Raw genomic sequence first — 18,180 nt, forward strand, 5'->3', positions numbered from 1 at the left:
ACCAGCCCACAGCAGCACAACACCATTCCAAATAAATAAACAGACCTGGTCACATTCAATATTCCTATTTACTTTTCCCTTTCATCGACATGAATAAAGTACTTATCTCAAATGCCCAGCACATACACAAAACAAAACTACCCTGAATCCTCTTTCCCCACTTCAACCACACGGTGAACGCAGACATCATCCATAATCTCCTTCTCTCTGCAGTTCCGCCTGAGGACCCGGTCATCAGCGGTGGTCCCGTGGTGAGCCTGAGGGCTGGAGACCCGCTGAACCTCACCTGCCATGCCGACAACGCCAAGCCTGCCGCCTCCATCATCTGGATCCGTAACGGAGAGGTCCTGAATGGGGCCATGTACTCCAAGGTAAGCATTGAGGTGTGTGTCACACCGGAGGGGGCGAAGGGAGGCATTGGTTCCGGTCAGTCCAGCGCAGTTCACAGCAAGAACGTGGGGCTTCTGTAAAAAGCCTCGAAAGAAAGTTGAAGCGACGTTTTGAACACGATTATATGAAACGAAATAGGGCTAATAAAGTGACACAAAAAAAAGTACTCGAGGTTTTTGGAGCCGTAATATAGAGAAAAACATAGTCGTAGTCAAGCCTCAGATGTAAGAGTCATTCTTTGATTCCCACATTATTCTAAATCTCAATGATCATGTATTGATCAGTTACAAGTCTGTTTACGAACCATTGTTAATTGATAACACATAGGTCATTGCCATGTTGACTGATAAAGGCTTCGATTTCCTCCTTCCAAAAGTGAAGCAGCAGGCATACAACTATACCAGCTCATTTCCCAAGACATCAGTCAGTGTCGGACTGTTTGTTTCCTAAATCCTCCTCTCAAAGTTTTGCGGTGAACAGCCATGTTAACTATGTGTACGTGTGATCCATCTGTGAAGAGAGATGCCTGGACCAGCTGTCGGCATTTGGTTTAGCATTCACGCTTGGCTTTGACTGCAATGAGGATCATCTTCTTCTAGACCTCAGGAAAGATGTTTGTCCTATTCACCCGGCAAACACATCAACTCAAACAAGCAGATGGCGCTGGGATGAAAATGTCTGGTGGGCGTCCCAGAACATCTCCGACGCCCTACCTCCCAGTCTCCTCCTGCTTCACCGCGGCTAATTGAGCTAGCGTCGTATGCTAACCTCGGCCACCCGTCCGCCCTGCAGTTTATGCGGCCACGCGTACGCCAGCCCCCGTCCTCATCAGCCGGGCACACTGCCATCTGACCCAGAGGGACACTTCAGTGGGACTGCTACCTCCCACCCACTCCTCCCCCCCCAACCCCTAACACCGCCACCCTGCTAATCATGTAATCAACACTGCTACGTGCTATTTCCATGCAAACGAGAGGAGCGAAGCGGCACAGTCACTCTGAGGCCCCTCTCCGCTGTCTCATTCCATTATCGGCTTTTTTCTTCTTCCTTTTTTCCTTTCAAAGAGCAGATAAATGCCATTGATTGGGCAGGGATACGGCACGAGGCCCATTTGAATAAAGCGATTGCCGGAGGTGCCGCGCCCGCTAATGGAAGGCGGAGAGCACGCTTCCTGCCGCGGTTTCCTCCGAGAGGATCCACGGAGGGGACAGCCTGCACCTGACCCGGGTGATGGATGGGACGCTACTATGAGTAATGTCGACCCCCCCCCCCCCCCCCAAACCCCGCCCGCTCCCACAAATTCATATCTCTATCGGCGCTATTAAAAAGCTATGGGCTCAATTAAAAGCGGATGGCTTCGGTTCGGAACGATGGGGTTTCCGAGAGGATAATCGCCCGGCCCGACTGACTGACGTAACCCCACGGATGAAAGGAACAAATGTGAGAGCAGATGGGCTGGAGGAGGCTAGGAAGGACACCTCATGGCTTCTCCTTCTCCTCCAACACACTCCCAAGTAGGACTCTGACCTTCCTCAATCCTACACCCCAAGACGTCATAATTGATCCGTTATCTGCCATTAACTTGTCATCGAGGCAGATGAGGCTGGGAAATCATTCTGAAGAGACTTGGGTTTGATGTGGTCTTACTCTATGACTCTATGAAAAAATTACCTGAATGATCTGTCACACCGGATGATGAAATGAGCGTGGCGGTGAAAAGGCTTGACAAGTCGTAATATAATAAGACAGAGAAAGGGCTTAGTTGGGACAGTGCTGCATTCTGAATATGTGAATCCTCATTTCGATATGGGAAGCGGGAGAGCTTGATGGACACTTCGGAGTTTTCAAAACACGTCTGCGCCCCAAAATCACATTGCTCAGCTTCTCGTAGATCAGGCGTCACCGACTTGCCTGTGCTGATGAGAATTACAGTAGAAAGGGGTTTCAGTGTCAGGATGAGGAAGAGCAAGAACAGGGGGATGATGGCTTCACTCCACTGATGTATTTATATGCACGACAAAAAACAAACAAAAATGGTTATCGTTCCTCCCTCAACAGATACGTTTTCAAGATTTTTTTCCTTCTCCTCCCCCACAAACCTTCAAAGCAGTTGGCTTATCTGTTTCTCTGTTTCATTATTTTCTTTTCAAACCTCTTCTCATGTTGGAAAACTTTTCTTTCATAATTAAAGAAATGTGTCTTAGAATAGTTATGCTCAGCAAGCAAAAGGAGGGAAAATTCCACCAAGAAGAAGAAACTAATTAACTTCTGCGAGTATATTATACATGTGATAATTCCCCCGTCCTGGTGACAGGAAGAAATTCCAAGCAAATACATTTCTAATACAAATGTTCTCATCGATTCTATCGTATCCATCAGCTTTTACTTTATGGATTATCCAATTCTCCAAATGTTTGGACGTTTGATTTTAGTTTAAACAATGGATTTGGAGGTGATATAGTTTTAAAAAAAGGAACCCCCCCAAACCCCGCCTGCATTTTTTTTTACTCTTTCAAGCAAATTAGCGTAGTTGGTTTTGTGAGGAAGAAATTAACCGCAGACCTTAGGTGACTGTCAGATGGTATAAACTAATTACTTTACTGAAATGAAGGAATTATCAGAACTTGAGGTGCTGGGCAGAGATAGGATAATCAAAGAGTATCTTTTACCATATAATTATAAAAAGAATCCGTATTATAATTGTTTGCTTTTGCACTATCATGTAGTACAAAAACTGAGTCAATTAACCAATTGATCTCAAGTTAATTTAACTTAATTATTGTAGTTTGAACCTGTGGTCTGGTGAGGTCTGCATTTTCAAAAAGGCACTGACTTAATTTAACCTGGAGCCAAATTTCACATTTGGTTATATCACAAGTCTGGTTGAAATAACGGCAGCATATTAATGTCACTGAGATTATTAGTGGAGGAGTTGAGGACATGCATCACATCGCATCTCACTGCCATGTTGACCTATTCAAGGCATCTGGAGAACACACAGATATTAGCAGCCGGGGTTGTCTGTTTAAGTATTCATTTTGAACCCGATCAAAACAGATGATTGGCAAATGGCTCTGGCTCAAATAAGTCATTATCACTATATCAGAAAATAAACTGCAGTTTTACAAAACACAAGCGAATTGTAAGCATCATTGTTATTCTTGGTTTCCCACTCAAGAACACAATACTTCTTTTGCATAAAGCCTTAATCTCCATTGTGTAACTACTGTATAAAAACGATATATAACGGCCATCCCTTCTTGAATAGCTGGACTCTCACTTTCTTTTTCCAATTTTTCTCACAACATGGGTAAGGTAATCTCCTAGCATGCTCCAGGCAGTTATATCAGAAATTATCAATTTGCAATTCAGGCAATTTTAAGACAGGCTTCACGGCTGGTTGTTGAGATCCAAGCTGCAGCCTTTTCAAGATTAATGACTTCAGACAGGTCCAGTGCTATGAGAGAAACAATCCTGATTGTGTCAGAAAGGATATTAAGCTGACATATCCTGCTCCTGACAGCTAATACTTTGTGCTTTAGTGGGGGGAGCCAGGCTTCCATGCTCGTCTCAATCACACCACCACACAGGTCTCACAGTTCATGCAAATGCAAATACAATCCATATAAATTTCGGGTCAATGTTATCTTTCATAATCCCTTTGATTCAGTAGTGTAATGGTTGCTATCATCCATATATGCAGATAGTGTAGCACTATACATGCTAATTCACACAGTGCAGAACTGTTATTACAATTACTATCAGATGAAGTGAGATATACGTAGTTTTTCCCAACTGGGTATAGAATATTGGAAGTAGAGATGTACAAAGTAAAATAAGGTATGTTCCTTTTGGTTGGAACTTCTTTGCTCTTTGGAGAACATAAAGGCAAGTTTCTTGACACATTGATAACGTTTTGCATTCAGCATGGGGTACATTTAGGTGAGACAGAGATCTCATAACAATTGAAGAACTTCCATGAAAAGAGAGAAATGAGGAGGTAATTACAGCTATTATTGAGTACACCATCAATGGCTGGGATTGTGGCATGGCTAATTATGAATATGTAGCGATTATTTTAGCTCAAGTGTATATCATTGTCACCTTCCGTGAACTTTCTGGGTTGATTATAATACGGGGTTATGTGGAGAGCTGGTGTCAGAGGGTGTTTCTGATGTCTCAACTCACCTCCCACACAAGTCATAACCCTGAGTGGAAAAGTGTAAGAAATATCCTGGAGAAGTTTCAAAAGCTCTCTTTCCAACATTTGTTTCTTAAATATCTACACTTCATTATGCAGTGCTTAAGTGTTCTTTATTTCCAATTGCATAATTCAGCGTCAAAAAGCTGCAAACACTCTGGATGAAATGCAGGTATTACCGATTATTAGGTGCTAGATTCGACATCCTATCTCCTCCCATCCTCATGCAAAGGAACATTTTAAATCAGCATAACAAATTTGCAGACAAGTGCACGTTAAATGTTAGTACAGTAAATCAATGTATTTTCTGAAAAGGGTAGAAGTCTGACGTAAAAAAGAAACAATATTCACGGAGAGTAGCTTCATATTCTGTCGGCAGATGTGATGCTTGACTTTGTGGTTGGTCACACAGTGCTCCTTGCTCTGAACATGTGTAATGGTGGAGGGTGACAACGCTACCATGGCAGGCTGGTTAGCAGGGACTCCCAGAATCCCCCTCAGGAACAGTGGAATGGGCGCGGACGCCACCGCGCACGTCCAGATGGCAAACACACAATGTCTGAAGAAGTTTGTGCAGTGGCGAGGACGAGTGCTGAAAAGAAGATTGATTTCCTTTGTGGTGTATGACAAGCTATATCCAACGGAGCATGGCTCTCTAGTCACACAAAAGATTTTTTGGGGGTGTCAGATCAATCAGCCGTGCAGCAAGACATATGGGCGGCTGGAGTGTCTCAGGTTTTCATATGTCGGCACTGTCTCCCAGCATCCTAAGTGTCTGCTCCTGAAGTTCATATCGTCGGTTCATTTGAGTGTCGTGATATTTGCCGACATTTGATTGGCCTCTGTAACGCCAAAGTAGCTCATACCCCGTGTGTGTGTGTGTGTGGTTCCAGACCTTGCTTCGAGACGGGAGGCGAGAGAGCACAGTAAGCACCCTCTACCTGTCTGCCTCCAACATCGAGACCGGACAGCAGATCGTCTGCAAGGCCTCCAACAAGGCGGTCCCTAACGGCAAGGAGACAAGCGTCACCATTGACATCCAGCGTAAGTGGGCCTTGGACACTGTCCATGTTCTCGACGTCATGACAACGTCATGACAGCGCCTCTCGTGGCTTTCATAGCAGTGTTGTATCACCAGTGTTATATGATGATCTGACGATAAGATAATTGTGTGCGTTAAAGATATGCTGGTTAACATTGGAGCATGTCGTCTCCAAAGTTGAGGTGTTTTGCACGTAAAATGGCTAAATCTAGATGTGTAAACAACTAGATCATTTTAAGGTCTGGCAGATATTTATAATTGGTTAACATTTTTGTTAAAAACATTGTGTCACATCACGTTTAGGCTCTCGTAATGAAATATTACCTTGCCCCGTCGATCTCGAAGGAATGGGATTTTCTTTTTGGTCCACCTACCTCGTTCTCCGGTATTGTGCACATATCCCACCCCAGCTCTTTTATTTCTTGTCTTCTGCCATCAATCTTTTTGATGAGAGCATGCACAATTCCCCACCCCAAATAGGGAAAGTAAGCCCAGCGTGTAAAACACATCGAGCCTCAATTGTCAGGGAATCTTTTTAGATCGAGAAATGTTCACGCTAACAGCGGGCTTGAGAACCAAGAGATTTCGCATCACTTACAGCCCATTCACTTCCATTAAGTATGACTAATAAAGCAGAAAATGCTATTTAGAGATCCATTGGGAGTGACGGCACCATTCTTTTATCATGCATGCCACGAGTGGTGTCCTCCAGTACAATGAGAGTGAGCTGACAGACGGGATGTTGAGGAGAAAAAGAAGTAAAAAAAGATTGAGGGTTGTTGGTGTTTGCCGTCGTTGCGGTTTTGCAAAGTTCTTTGTGTCAGGCAAAGCAACGCCAACGTCATGCCGATGTGTGCAACGTGATTTTGTGTCACCGAGCGTCACGAAGAGCTTTGTGACCGTGCCGTAGACCGGGGCACGGGGGCGTGACTTAAGTACAACTTTAGGGTACGGCACAGCGAACGGAAACCAAAGAAACGCCGCCCGTATCGAAGCCTTCAAGTTTGCGTCCCACGCAACATCTTGACCGAACCCGTCCACTCCCTCTCACCTCCTGCCAATCGCCGTCCCTGCCCGACAGACAGGTAGCTTGGCTTTCTCCATCCCAGCCCTCACCTCACACAGACATCCACCCTCTCATTAAACCGTAGCCAAAATGAAACCTACACGTACAGTACTGTAATTGAACTTTGATTCATTTGCACTGGGTATCAACTCGATGACTCCCGATGCTGAGTAATATGATTATGAGTTTCCTGCCTCGGCAACAGGATATGAAACACCCTCTTATGCGCCGTTGACGAGAACCAAAATATCCGTCCGAGGGACCAAAATAGGGTGTACACACAGTGCTTTAAACTTATCAGGTGGATAATGTGGATTCAAGTGCTTGGTAGAGCGAGTCCGATCTAATTTCACGGCGCGGGTACGTCATTTGGAGCCCCGCAGCCCGGTGAACACGTACACTCCAGAAGACGGAAGAGGTTCGCTGTGGAGGAAGTGTACCGCAAAACCAAGGGGTTTCGTTTCCCTTTGTTACAAGCAAAGCAGGTGTCGGATGAATAAATGATGGAGGAGGATAGGTTGGGGTGACGTCGAGTGCCCATCCCACTCCCCCCCCCCCCCTTCCCACGCACACACACACACACACAAGGGGGGATTGTGCTGGACAGGGTGCAGTACATATTGATGAGAGACAGCTGTCTGACCACAGAGCAGGGAGGCAAGCTCACAGAAGGGAATAGTGGAGAGAAGACCAGAAGAGACCTCGCTGCTCAAAGGGAAACACAAACATAGCCATGTAGACACACACGTATACACACACACATCAGTGAAACTCCATCATACACAGATATGTGGATGCGCTCATACACAAGTACACACTTTGCCATGAATGAACCATGCTACCGGCTCAATATTTTGCCTGAGGAAATAGATGCTCGACATGTTTTGATTTTCAGCCTGTGGTTTTTTTTTTCTCGTTTTTTTTTTTTTTTTGCTCTTGGCCTCCACTCCTTTGTTATCCTAGTGTGCTAGCCAGTGCATGGCTAAGCGTTTAAGAGGATACTCTGCATGACCATGTTCCCATACAACCCCTTCTGAGGCATCTTAAACCCAAGCCCAATACTCGGTTGGGCCCTACACAACATTCAGGCATGAATGGGCATCGTAATAGTACAGTGGGCCAGAGCTAACCCTATAGACCTAGGATAGAAAAGCCTTGGACAACCGACATTACAGACATTTGTGTTAGCCATGTAAAGTTCTAAGACAAAATCAATTCCCTCAGCCTTGGATATGCTCTGTCTCATGTGCTATGCGGTGTACTCGTTTCCTCAAGACGATGTAACAAAAGAGAGATCGATTCTAGTCCCAGGTGAATGGAGGCTATTAGTATGATTTACACTGCCTAGAAGGGTGGAAGCGGTCAGTGTTTGAGGGTGGGGTACACGTTGGTGCACCTACCCAGCTAGCTTTCCCAGAAAGCAATTCAAAATGTTTTCCATGTGATATTTCAACTTCTTTTTTTTATAGCAGCCTCTTTTCATTCAAAGTTGACTAATGGAAGGTTTGGTTCAATGGGATAATGTCAGCTGCAACAAAAGTAATTAAAAGTCTCTTAGCCCTAATGCCGACTTGGATCATTTTGATTCCAGTCACCTTTCAGCTCTGTAACCTTTTCGTCTTTCTGCCTTGAAGCACCATAAATGAGAGAAATCTAAACATTACCAAAACACATTACTTCACAGCTTAGGCCAGTGTCAAATCCAATACATTTCACAAACGGATTTCCCTTTATCATCACTTTAATGCTCACAAATTACATACCACTCAGCATTTTGTTTTGCCCCACACAAGTTCATATGGAGTTATCGGACACGAGGGTTAAGTAAATTAGCATCTAAATACAGCACTTCTCAGTGTTGCCAAATGAGATGAGGTTTAAAGCAAGCAGAGGGAAGGGCGGAGGTTTATAAGACCAGAGGAAAGATTGCTGACGTTGTCTATTATGTGTAGTATGACTTCACGAGTCTATTAGTTTCGGTATAATCATGTGATAGAGCTACCCTTTAATGGCGTGACTTCCAGCGGGGCTCGCGTTGAGCACTTTTTTCCATGCAAGGAAATCACCCGTTTCGGCTTTAGTTTTAATAGGGTGCTAGCAGAGACTCTGCGCATCGATGTGCTCCACACCAGTCCTAAATCCCCTCAAGGACCGACCCTGTGCGCCGGATAAACCCCCTCAGCCCAGCTGTCTGTCTCCAGAACGCTGGGGCGACGCCCAGACGTTGCCCCCCCCCCCCCCCACACACACACACACACACACACACAGGTGAGAGGGAGGAAATGTGGCCAAGTCCCCCGGCGTGTTTCCACTCAAAACAAGCGGCCGAGGCGGCCGCCTGCACAAACGGCGTCCATTTGTGCAGGCTAATTAGCACGGAGGATGCAGATGTGCACAGAAGGAGGATTTGTTTTGGTGTTGTCGTTTTATTTTTTGTTCTTCCCATCCACAGCTTCATTCTCCGTTTGCCTAATCAAGCGGGTAATGGCAAGATAATCGTGGGGTGGGGGGATAGAAAGAGGGAAGAAAAACATGGGCTTGGAATTAGCTGCGGCCCCTAAGTTCAAGTGTGCCAGGGACTGAGGTGTAATTATGTTTTGATAAAGAATCATCATTTACCTGTTGTGTCTTCCTGTGTGCAAATATTACGACGATTACCTGCCGGTTGAACACAAAGAGTACATCGTGTACGTTTTCTCTCCGTTCTCAGGGAACACGTGCTGCACTGGGTATACGAACGTACACCTACAAGGGCACGTCACATGTCCTGTTCAACACGGTATACCTCTGAGAGTGTACCACGTCCTGAACCTGCAACTGATTCTTATCGCCCCCCACACCCCCACCCCCTAACCCCCCACCTCCCAAAATGTGAACCGACAGTCTTGATGATTAAAACATCTGCCTCCTTTCTCTCAGTCAACAAATAATCACTGAGGCTTTGTGTCTTAATCAAGGCACAAAGCCATGATTTGCCCGTCGGCTGGCTCCTTATGAGCCTGCCTGGAGTCATACTCGGAGCATTCTCGAAAAACTGCATTCGCGCATATTGCCAGGGTGACGCCGCAACTCCACCATTAAAGCAAGCAGTCTCCCCATCCCTCAGAAGTGACAGGGCTCTGGGAGGCTGGTTCTGGAGGAGAACAGCTGTCCACAGTGACCCAGAGAGACTGGAAATTGAGCTTTAAGAAAGGAAGGAAAGCAATTTACGCTGGCACCATCTCCAGGAAACAGAGAGAAGTTGGCTGATTGTTCCAAAAACGCCATCTGCTCCTTACTTTGAACTTCTGATCAAAAGCTGTCAGCCGACCACCCTCTTCCCGCTTTTTCTCTCCCTCTCCCCCTCTCTCTCTCTCTCTCTCTCTCTCTCTCTCTCTCTCTCTACTCCATGGTTGTGGCGACACACCACTTTATCATCATCCTGGCTCCTCAGAGCTCACCTCACCGACCCTCCCCGATCGGTTTACTGATGAAACCGAGGCATTAGCGGGCTTGCATATTGATGGCCTGTCGCGTGAATCCTCAAACGAGCGTGCTGTGCCTCTCATGCATGAATGCATCAAAGTCAGGAAACAGACTCCCTTTATTAAGTGGCTGTCCTCCAGAACGAGAGGGGTCAGAGGTCGGCTAGGTGACACTCGAAGATCCTCAGGGTACCTCCCGGTGGGCGGTACCCTGAGGGGGGGGGGGGGCAGCCGTCACTCCAATCGCCCAGGGCCCCAGGAGAAGGATTAGGGGGGGGGGGGGGGGGGGGGGGGGGGGGGGGGGGGGGGGGGGGGGGGGGTTGTTAGAGTGCCAAGTCACTCGCCTCAGTCACACAACAGAAGTGGGATGGCAGAACGTCACAAGTTCCGCTCAGTGAGGTGATACCCCGACAACTTCTCTCAACCCGGGCCGAGTGTCTTGAACTCCCAGTTCTGCCCTGTAATCCATCCGACCGCAGTCTACACGGCCCTCTGGACGTCCTCAGGTCTCACAGGCCGGGCTCGAGACGCGTTGGAAAGTGTCGAGTCCGAGCTGACTGGAAGCATTACGTCGGGCGTTAGCGGGGGGGGCTGTGCGAATTCCCCAGAGCTGCGGTCTCCTGCCGTCGGCGCTGCCTTCACAGTCTGCTAGTCTCCCTCTCCACGGCTCCCTCCTACCCACCTCTTTGTCAGCCCAATTAGCCACCACTGGTGCAAGCACACCTAACCTGCTGATAGAATCACTGCTCCGAGCTCAGCCCTGTCCTGTTCGCTGCTGCCTGGTGTCTTCCAGGTTGCCGCCAGCGTCGTCGCTCGTTTCGTCGGCCCTGAGGGACCCTGCCGTACCCAGGTGGAGCTTGTGCGTTTTGAGAGTAGGGAGGTGAGTGGGCAGTGTACCCAGAAAAGCAGAGCTGCGGGGCAGGCTTTCAAGAAGGCAGACTGGGGGGATGGGGACGGGGACAGGGGGGGGAGCGTGGCACCTGGACCAGCCTCCCTCCGGGGCTCTGTGGCAGCTGAGCTTACCCAGAGCAGCTGCACACCCACAGGGCAAACAGCAGCCCTCCTCCTCCTCACTCGCTGTGTGATCACACACATATGCAAACGCTTGTATACAGGCCCACACACACACGTACACACACACACACATCTATGGTGTGTGTTGTGGATTGGACGGAGCTACTCCAGCAGCGTGTTGAGTGCCGTGTGCTCCCCCCCCCCCCCCCCCCACAGTGCCCAACACACTGCTCCCTGCACATGCAGGCAGGCCTCTGGATGTCACATTAGCGTAATTGGGCGCAGAGCACACCATCCAAATGGATGTTCGGATGCCCCCACCTGCATCACACCCCCATCCGCCCTCCAAGAGATCCCACGCGTCTCTCCACCTCCCTCGTTCTGCAGAGGTAATGGGCCGGCGGCTCTCCAAATGGCACACACTACGGGGGGGGGGGGGGGGGGGGGGGGGACGACAAACCCCCTCCCCCCCAATTTTTTTTATAAATAAATAGAAACACACGCGTAGAGCCGAAGTTTGGATCTGCTCGGAAGACAGTGTCTGCGGCATCTTAGGAGGCTTTTGTGATCTGAGCTATAAATGATTCCGTTGAGAAGGGAGCCTTTCAGAATAAACATCTGTCTGTCTGTGGGCTGCAGGGTCAGACCAGACCTGACCAGCAGATTCATCTATGTACCATCACAACCTCGACGTTCATACAGGAGGAGGAGGAGGAGGGGGGGGGGGGGGGGCGGAGGAGGGGGCAGTTCCACTAGCAACAGTTTTGAACCACCAACCTCACGGCCCTTCGAAACCTCTGCTACACCTCCTCCTTTCCAACACCAGCAGTTTGCAATAGAAATAAACGCATGAATAATAATTCTATGCATATGTAGCCGGGGAAGATCGGTTAAACTAGTTCCTCAGGTATGTATACAAGCTGCCCGTGCTAGCTTTTCGCTCCTGGTCGCACCTGGGCTAGTGTGTACGTCCGACGGTTGCGCGGCCGTGTCTGTTACATAAACAGTGTTAATATATAAACTGTCTGTTGAACAATTCACTTAGGGTAATGAAGTTTCAGAGCCGGAACTATGGGGATTAGAAAGTATATCTTCGAAGAATACTGCATACCTTTGTCATTTAGGATGAATTAAATTGCTGTTTATTGAATTAGTATTATCTATGTATTTGTTATTTTAGTGAACTGTTTTAATTGTTGTTATCTTAGTGTTTGTTCATTATTGTAATTGTGGTGGAGTGCTTAGTGGGCAAATCACATCATTTCAATTCATTCCTATTTGCAAATCACCAATTACTGAAAAACTCATTATCACGACTTTTTAAACGCTTGCTTTGATTCTCGGTTTTCTTGCGCTTTCATGTTGCTAATGAACATGTTCTGGGGAAAAATGGAATAGGCAGCATCTTCCAACACCTGTGAAAATGATCACACACAATGCGTGCCAGAGGCAGCAAGGGAACTATGGGGGAAAATGAAATGTCAACCTGGTGTCTGCCTTCGACATAGCTCCAGGTCTGTTTGATGAAGTTGTGTTCTGCTCTAATTGGCTGTCTCTGTCTCTGATGCGCTTCCCATACAGACTTGCCGCTTGTCAATCTGTCAGTGGAACCCCAGCCTATCCTGGAAGGCAATCTGGTCAGGTTCTACTGCTCAGCCAAGGCAAATCCCCCAGTGACGCAGTACAGGTGAGAGAACACAGCTATTAGCTATATGTCTGCTTCTTCTGGCTACATTGTCTCTCCGTCTCTTTGTTGCTGTCTTAGCTCTCCCTCCCCCACCCCTCTCTCGCTCTCTCTCTCTCTCTCTGGCTATTTCTCGCTTCGGTCACCCCCCGCCATCCCTCCCCCCTCCTCTCCCCCGCCTCCCAAAAACCCCCATTTCTCTCGCTGTCTGGAAAACTTTAGAAAACCCCATTAGTAGTTTCTAAATGAGAGAAGCTTGGTGGCAATGCTGTTTCTACAGTACTTAGGCCGCGCAGGTTCAGACACGATGCATTATGCAGTGACCCGTAATGAGAAAGAAAAAGAGTGAAATGAACGTCAAATGATACACAAACGTCCGCGCTGATTCATGAGGCTTGTAGTTAATAACTCATCGCACTAAGTCAAATGTGGCACTTCACAATTGATGGCATTAATCATTGTCAGCGAGCTCTCATGGTGCGCCACCATAATATTGCTCCAGAAAAACAGAAAAAAAAAGTTTGGTAGAGATGTACAAGGAGAAAAGAAAAAGAGACAGTTCTGGCAAAGGTTGTTCTGGGTCCGCACTCTGGGCACTTCTGGGCAAATGAATATGCTGACTTGTATATCGTTTTCTGTGCAAAGGTGTTGTATTATCCCCAGAACGCATGTAGTAGGCAGTAGAGTGGGAGGATGGAAGGAATTGTATTAGATCAGAGCTTGTCTGGGTTACAAAGACAAGCAGGACTAACAGAGAAGTCAGCGTCCTCCAGGGCTGACAGACTTCGGGGGGGGAAGAAGGTAGGATGAAGGTACGTTTGCTCAAGGCTAAGCTGGCATATAGAAGGGTGAACAAGTCTCCTGCAGATTTCTTAGCAGTTCCCACTTGATAACTTGAACCGCTCACACAGAAAACTGACGTCGGGCCTGAGCTATTTGGCTTGGTGGCCCCGACCAGTTTGGTGCAGTAGAAGAAATAAGCATTCCTCGTCCTCATGAATCTTCCTTTTAGCCTGGTAGAGGGGCGACGGCAACGTGATTTGTCAAAGCAGACTTTTCCGTATGAATGCATGGAGAGGGGTGGGAGCGGCGGGGGTTAAATCAATTGAAGAAGAAGTGGACCAAAATCAATAGCGAAGGGAATTGCCCCACGCAGAATGTTAAAACAGTATCAGGAAATGAAATGGATCTATAGTGCACTCACAGGTGGCCAAACAAAGGCATAGCTTGGAAGGGTTTGTCCCTTCGGAGTGGAAGCGCCCCTTCCCACACACACACACACACACATACATTGTGGACGAGTAGGTTTGTGTCTTCTTGGACAACCTGTCTGTTGTCACCATGCTACGGTATTTCGGCGCATAGAAGTGACATCTCTTCAATGTGCCTGAGGGCCATGGAGGTATGGCAGTTGTGATGACTTTTCCTTTGAGGGCTGGGAAACAATGAATGTAATGAGCTGGGAGGTGGTAGGGGTGGATTTGGAGTGGTTGAAAAAGGCCCACACTGGCAGGATCCCAACAATGTGGGAGTCAGGTGGCTGAGCGGTGAGGGAGTCGGGCTAGTAATCTTAAGGTTGCCAGTTCGATTCCCAGCCGTGCCAAATGATGTTATGTCCTTAGGCAAGGCACTTCACCCTACTTGCCTCGGGGGAATGTCCCTGTACTTACTGTAAGTCGCTCTGGATAAGAGCGTCTGCTAAATGACTAAATGTAAATGTAAATGACGTTGTGTCCTTGGGCAAGTCACTTCACCGTACTTGCTTCGGGGGAGAATGTCCCTGTACTTACTGTAAGTCGCTCTGGATAAGAGCGTCTGCTAAATGACTAAATGTAAATGTAATGTAATGTCAGTGTCCACCCAACGGAAGCCTGTTATTTTCCTGTTCCAAGGTATGTAGTACACCACTAGACTGCGGGTTGGGTTATATTCTGCCTGTCTTCTATTCCGACGGCTTCAGATTCATGTTCACACTTTGCCACATGATCCTACTCGCCGTCCCTACACGTTTTTACCCACAGCCTGCACCCTGCCGAGATACAAGACTTCACTAGCCTTCCAGAGGCTTCTTTTCCCTCTGTTCTGGGGATTTCAACATCAGAGTCCACCCCCCCCCCACACACACACACACACCTACCTCTTTCTCCTTCCATCTTCTCCCAGATAGAATTACAACGGGCGTGTCTCAGCTAGACCCAGGGCACAGGAGTAGCCTGGCTGTTCGTCAGCGCTAATACACTCTGTCTCCCAAGATCAGATACAGGCACAAGGACGGGGCAGTCCTCAGAGTGATGGCCCCTCTTGCCAAGTCCCCCCGTGCGCCATCCATCCCCGGCGCCCCGCTCCGCCGCCATCCTCCACTTCAGCGGGCACTCGAGACACAGAGCCAAGAGGCAGGGCACCCGGTCGTAGGCATGGCGATTCCTGCTGCCCATGATGCGCGTCGATAGACGAGCAGGCTCCGTGATATCCCGCTCAAGACGAGGAAGGGGGGAAAAGAGATCAGTCTCGGGGGAGAGAAGAGAGAGAGAGAGAGAGAGAGAGAGAGAGAGAGAGAGAGAGAGAGAGAGAGAGAGAAGTTGGCGTCCGAATCACAGGCGTGACTCGGACCTTATGGGGGTGGAAGGGCTGGTAGGAGAAGACTGTGGACAAGGAACGAGGGTAGGTGTGTGTGTGTGTGGGGGGGGGGGATTGGAGAAGACGAGTCAATGAAAAGTTAGTCAGGGTTCTTTGATTCGGAGTGCGTTGGTGTGAATCGAGGTGCGTTGGTGTGAATCGAGGTGTCGGAGAGCCAGCAGAAGGGCGCCTTTCGAGGCGCTCGTCGGGCTGAAGAGAGCAGGGTTTTACATCAACAACATCCTGGCGTAACGCACGCACGTCTTCTCGGTGAATCAAATAACACCAAGGAGAAGGACAGAAAGAGAGGGAGAGACCGTGAGGGAGAGAGAAAGCGAGAGCGACTGAACATGAGACGGACACGTCGAGTCCCTCATCTGAACGTTTCATTCCAGAAACAAACCCGGGCTCCTTCTCAGGCACGCAGACGCAAACAGCGTCCTCAATTCTCTCCCCGGTTTAACAATTACGATGTTGTTGTTTGCTAGTTTGTCTGTTTTTCCGCACCTCTGCCTCCACTGTGCCTCAGAGGCGGGTAATGAAGAGGTTTGCCACCGCCACGCCGACATTGGCCCACCATTTCTGTTTGTTTGTACGGGCGACCGCCGATCCCCCGCCACTCGCTTTGTGCCACCCAGCGCATCCAGCCGTGAGTTTGCGGACGCTGATTGTGTGGCAGAGAGAGAGAGAGAGAGAGAGAGAGAGAGAGAGAGAGAGAGAGAGGGTGGGTGGGGGAGTCGACAGACACTGGTAGCAACAAAGCTGCAGTATTTTTGCTGTGTTCTGACACTAACGACTCGGCTGTGCTCATGCTGCTTTGGCTGGTACGATGGCGTGATTGCCATTCTAGAAAAAAAATTGTGCTTTTATTTTTGAATTGAGAGGCCCCAAACTGACAGCCTTATCGTCTTTGCACGCATCCCCAGTTCTCTGGCAGTATATTAGAATGTCATTCACAAATAGACGTGCAATTTTGTTGTTATTTTTTTCTCTTTCAGGTCACTTTTCATGATAGACCCAATTTCATATCTCATTTTATTTCAGCTTCTTATTCATAAAGACGAAAGTGCATATTTTGTTCCTTCTAATTAATGTTACCATTGAACAAATTTTAACATTCTATGCTAATGAAGTCAAGAAAATGTACTCTGATATAGTGTTCCTAACCATGCTGATAACAATCCTGGGGACTGATTTGCCATGCTAATGACAAAGATAGCGCTTTCATTTAATTTAATCTAGTTTACTTCTGCTATATCCCCCTTAATCACACTCAGCAGAGACAAACTGTTTGTGCTCTCGCTGTTCTCTCCCTCCAGCTCCGAACGCTCTCAGATGAGGGTGGGCTACTTTATCTTTAAAGGAACAGTGCTCCAACAAACACACACACACACACCCTCCTTGTCTCTCTTCCCCCCCCCCCCCCCCCCCCACACACACACACACACACACACACACACACACACACACACACGCACACACACACACAGACACACTCACTCACATATACACTCTATCACATACTATCACCTTGCTGTCCTACCTAAGTCCCTGAATAGGGTAAGGCTTTAAGTGAGCTTTTGAGTAAGTTAGCTGTGGCCCCTCTCACCTCCCAGTGGAGATGCAGGTGTCTGAGGGAGGCAGGGAGCTGGCTATGTTTACTCTTGGAAGGGGACCAGAACACCAGCAGAGCCCTCACACTCTTTGCAGGCTACGGCATTCTGTCACTCTGTCTCTCTCTCTCACTCTCACGCTCCCCCTCCCTCCCCCCTCTTTCTCTCCCTCTTCCTCCGACTCTCTCCACCACCCCCCCATCTCTCTTCCTTGTCCTCTATCTCTCTCCCTCCTTCCCTCCCTCTCCCTCTCTCTCCTTCTATCTACCACTTTGAGCCCCAAACTCGAACCTCAATTTGGGAAAGACTGAATGCTCAGTGCTTAACTCATTACAGCTTTCACACAGGATCCACTCCAGTATTATCCTCTAGACCATGTCACATGGACCAATTGTGATAACCCCCAGGGTAACTGACTCGGTCTCATGAATGCCTTTCTAAAATGCATAGAGAGATCGTCTTGAAACCCCAACAACCAAAATATGTGGTCGATTCTGAAGCATGTTGTCCAATGTATTTTGTGCCGTTTTCACACACAGAGGAACCTTTGTTGTATGTAAACGGCAGCTGTAATCGCCTTCCTTAGGCTATGTTTCCGTGCATGCCCTTTCAGGCTGGGACACACACAAACAACAAACACACCCCCACCCACTTGCACATGCGGTACACACACGAGCCACTCCTGGATCAATTATGAAGGTGACATAATACAAGCCCAGCACACTAATCTGCCCTCATTGAAATATTTTGGGAAACACAGGTGTCCCTGAGCACATTAGTCTGACAGAACTCTCAGCCGCTTCAATAGCACAGTGCAGTCTCTCCCGGAAGCTCAGCTCTCTCCCACAAGAGAAGGAAGTTCCAAAAATGCAGAGCGACGAAAATATACTAAAGCCCAATTAGAATCCTTCTTCACTTTAGTTACTGAATGAATGTAATCTGTTCTCATTTATATTGTGGCATTTCAGTCAAGCACGGGGTCAAATTTGCTCAGGGAAAACACATTTTGTCCCTTATCCCTTGAAAATAGACCACAACAGAACCCACAGTTGAGAAAACAGGTGGAGTTTCTGTCAGTCGTGTCACACAG

The 18,180-nt window shown here is 47.9% G+C and overlaps 1 protein-coding gene across 1 annotated transcript in view; it reads left to right on the forward strand.

Moving 5' to 3' along the window:
- kirrel3b (kirre like nephrin family adhesion molecule 3b) overlaps positions 1-18,180 on the forward strand; it is a 47,908-nt gene that overhangs the window by 15,351 nt on the left and 14,377 nt on the right. Inside the window, exons 3-5 of the mRNA XM_067246513.1 lie at positions 214-371; positions 5,485-5,635; positions 12,759-12,864. Of these exons, the coding sequence (XP_067102614.1) occupies positions 214-371; positions 5,485-5,635; positions 12,759-12,864 (415 nt within the window). The remainder of the gene's footprint in view (positions 1-213; positions 372-5,484; positions 5,636-12,758; positions 12,865-18,180) is intronic.

This window comes from Osmerus mordax, chromosome 11 (assembly GCF_038355195.1).
Source record: "Osmerus mordax isolate fOsmMor3 chromosome 11, fOsmMor3.pri, whole genome shotgun sequence".
Taxonomy (NCBI): domain Eukaryota; kingdom Metazoa; phylum Chordata; class Actinopteri; order Osmeriformes; family Osmeridae; genus Osmerus; species Osmerus mordax.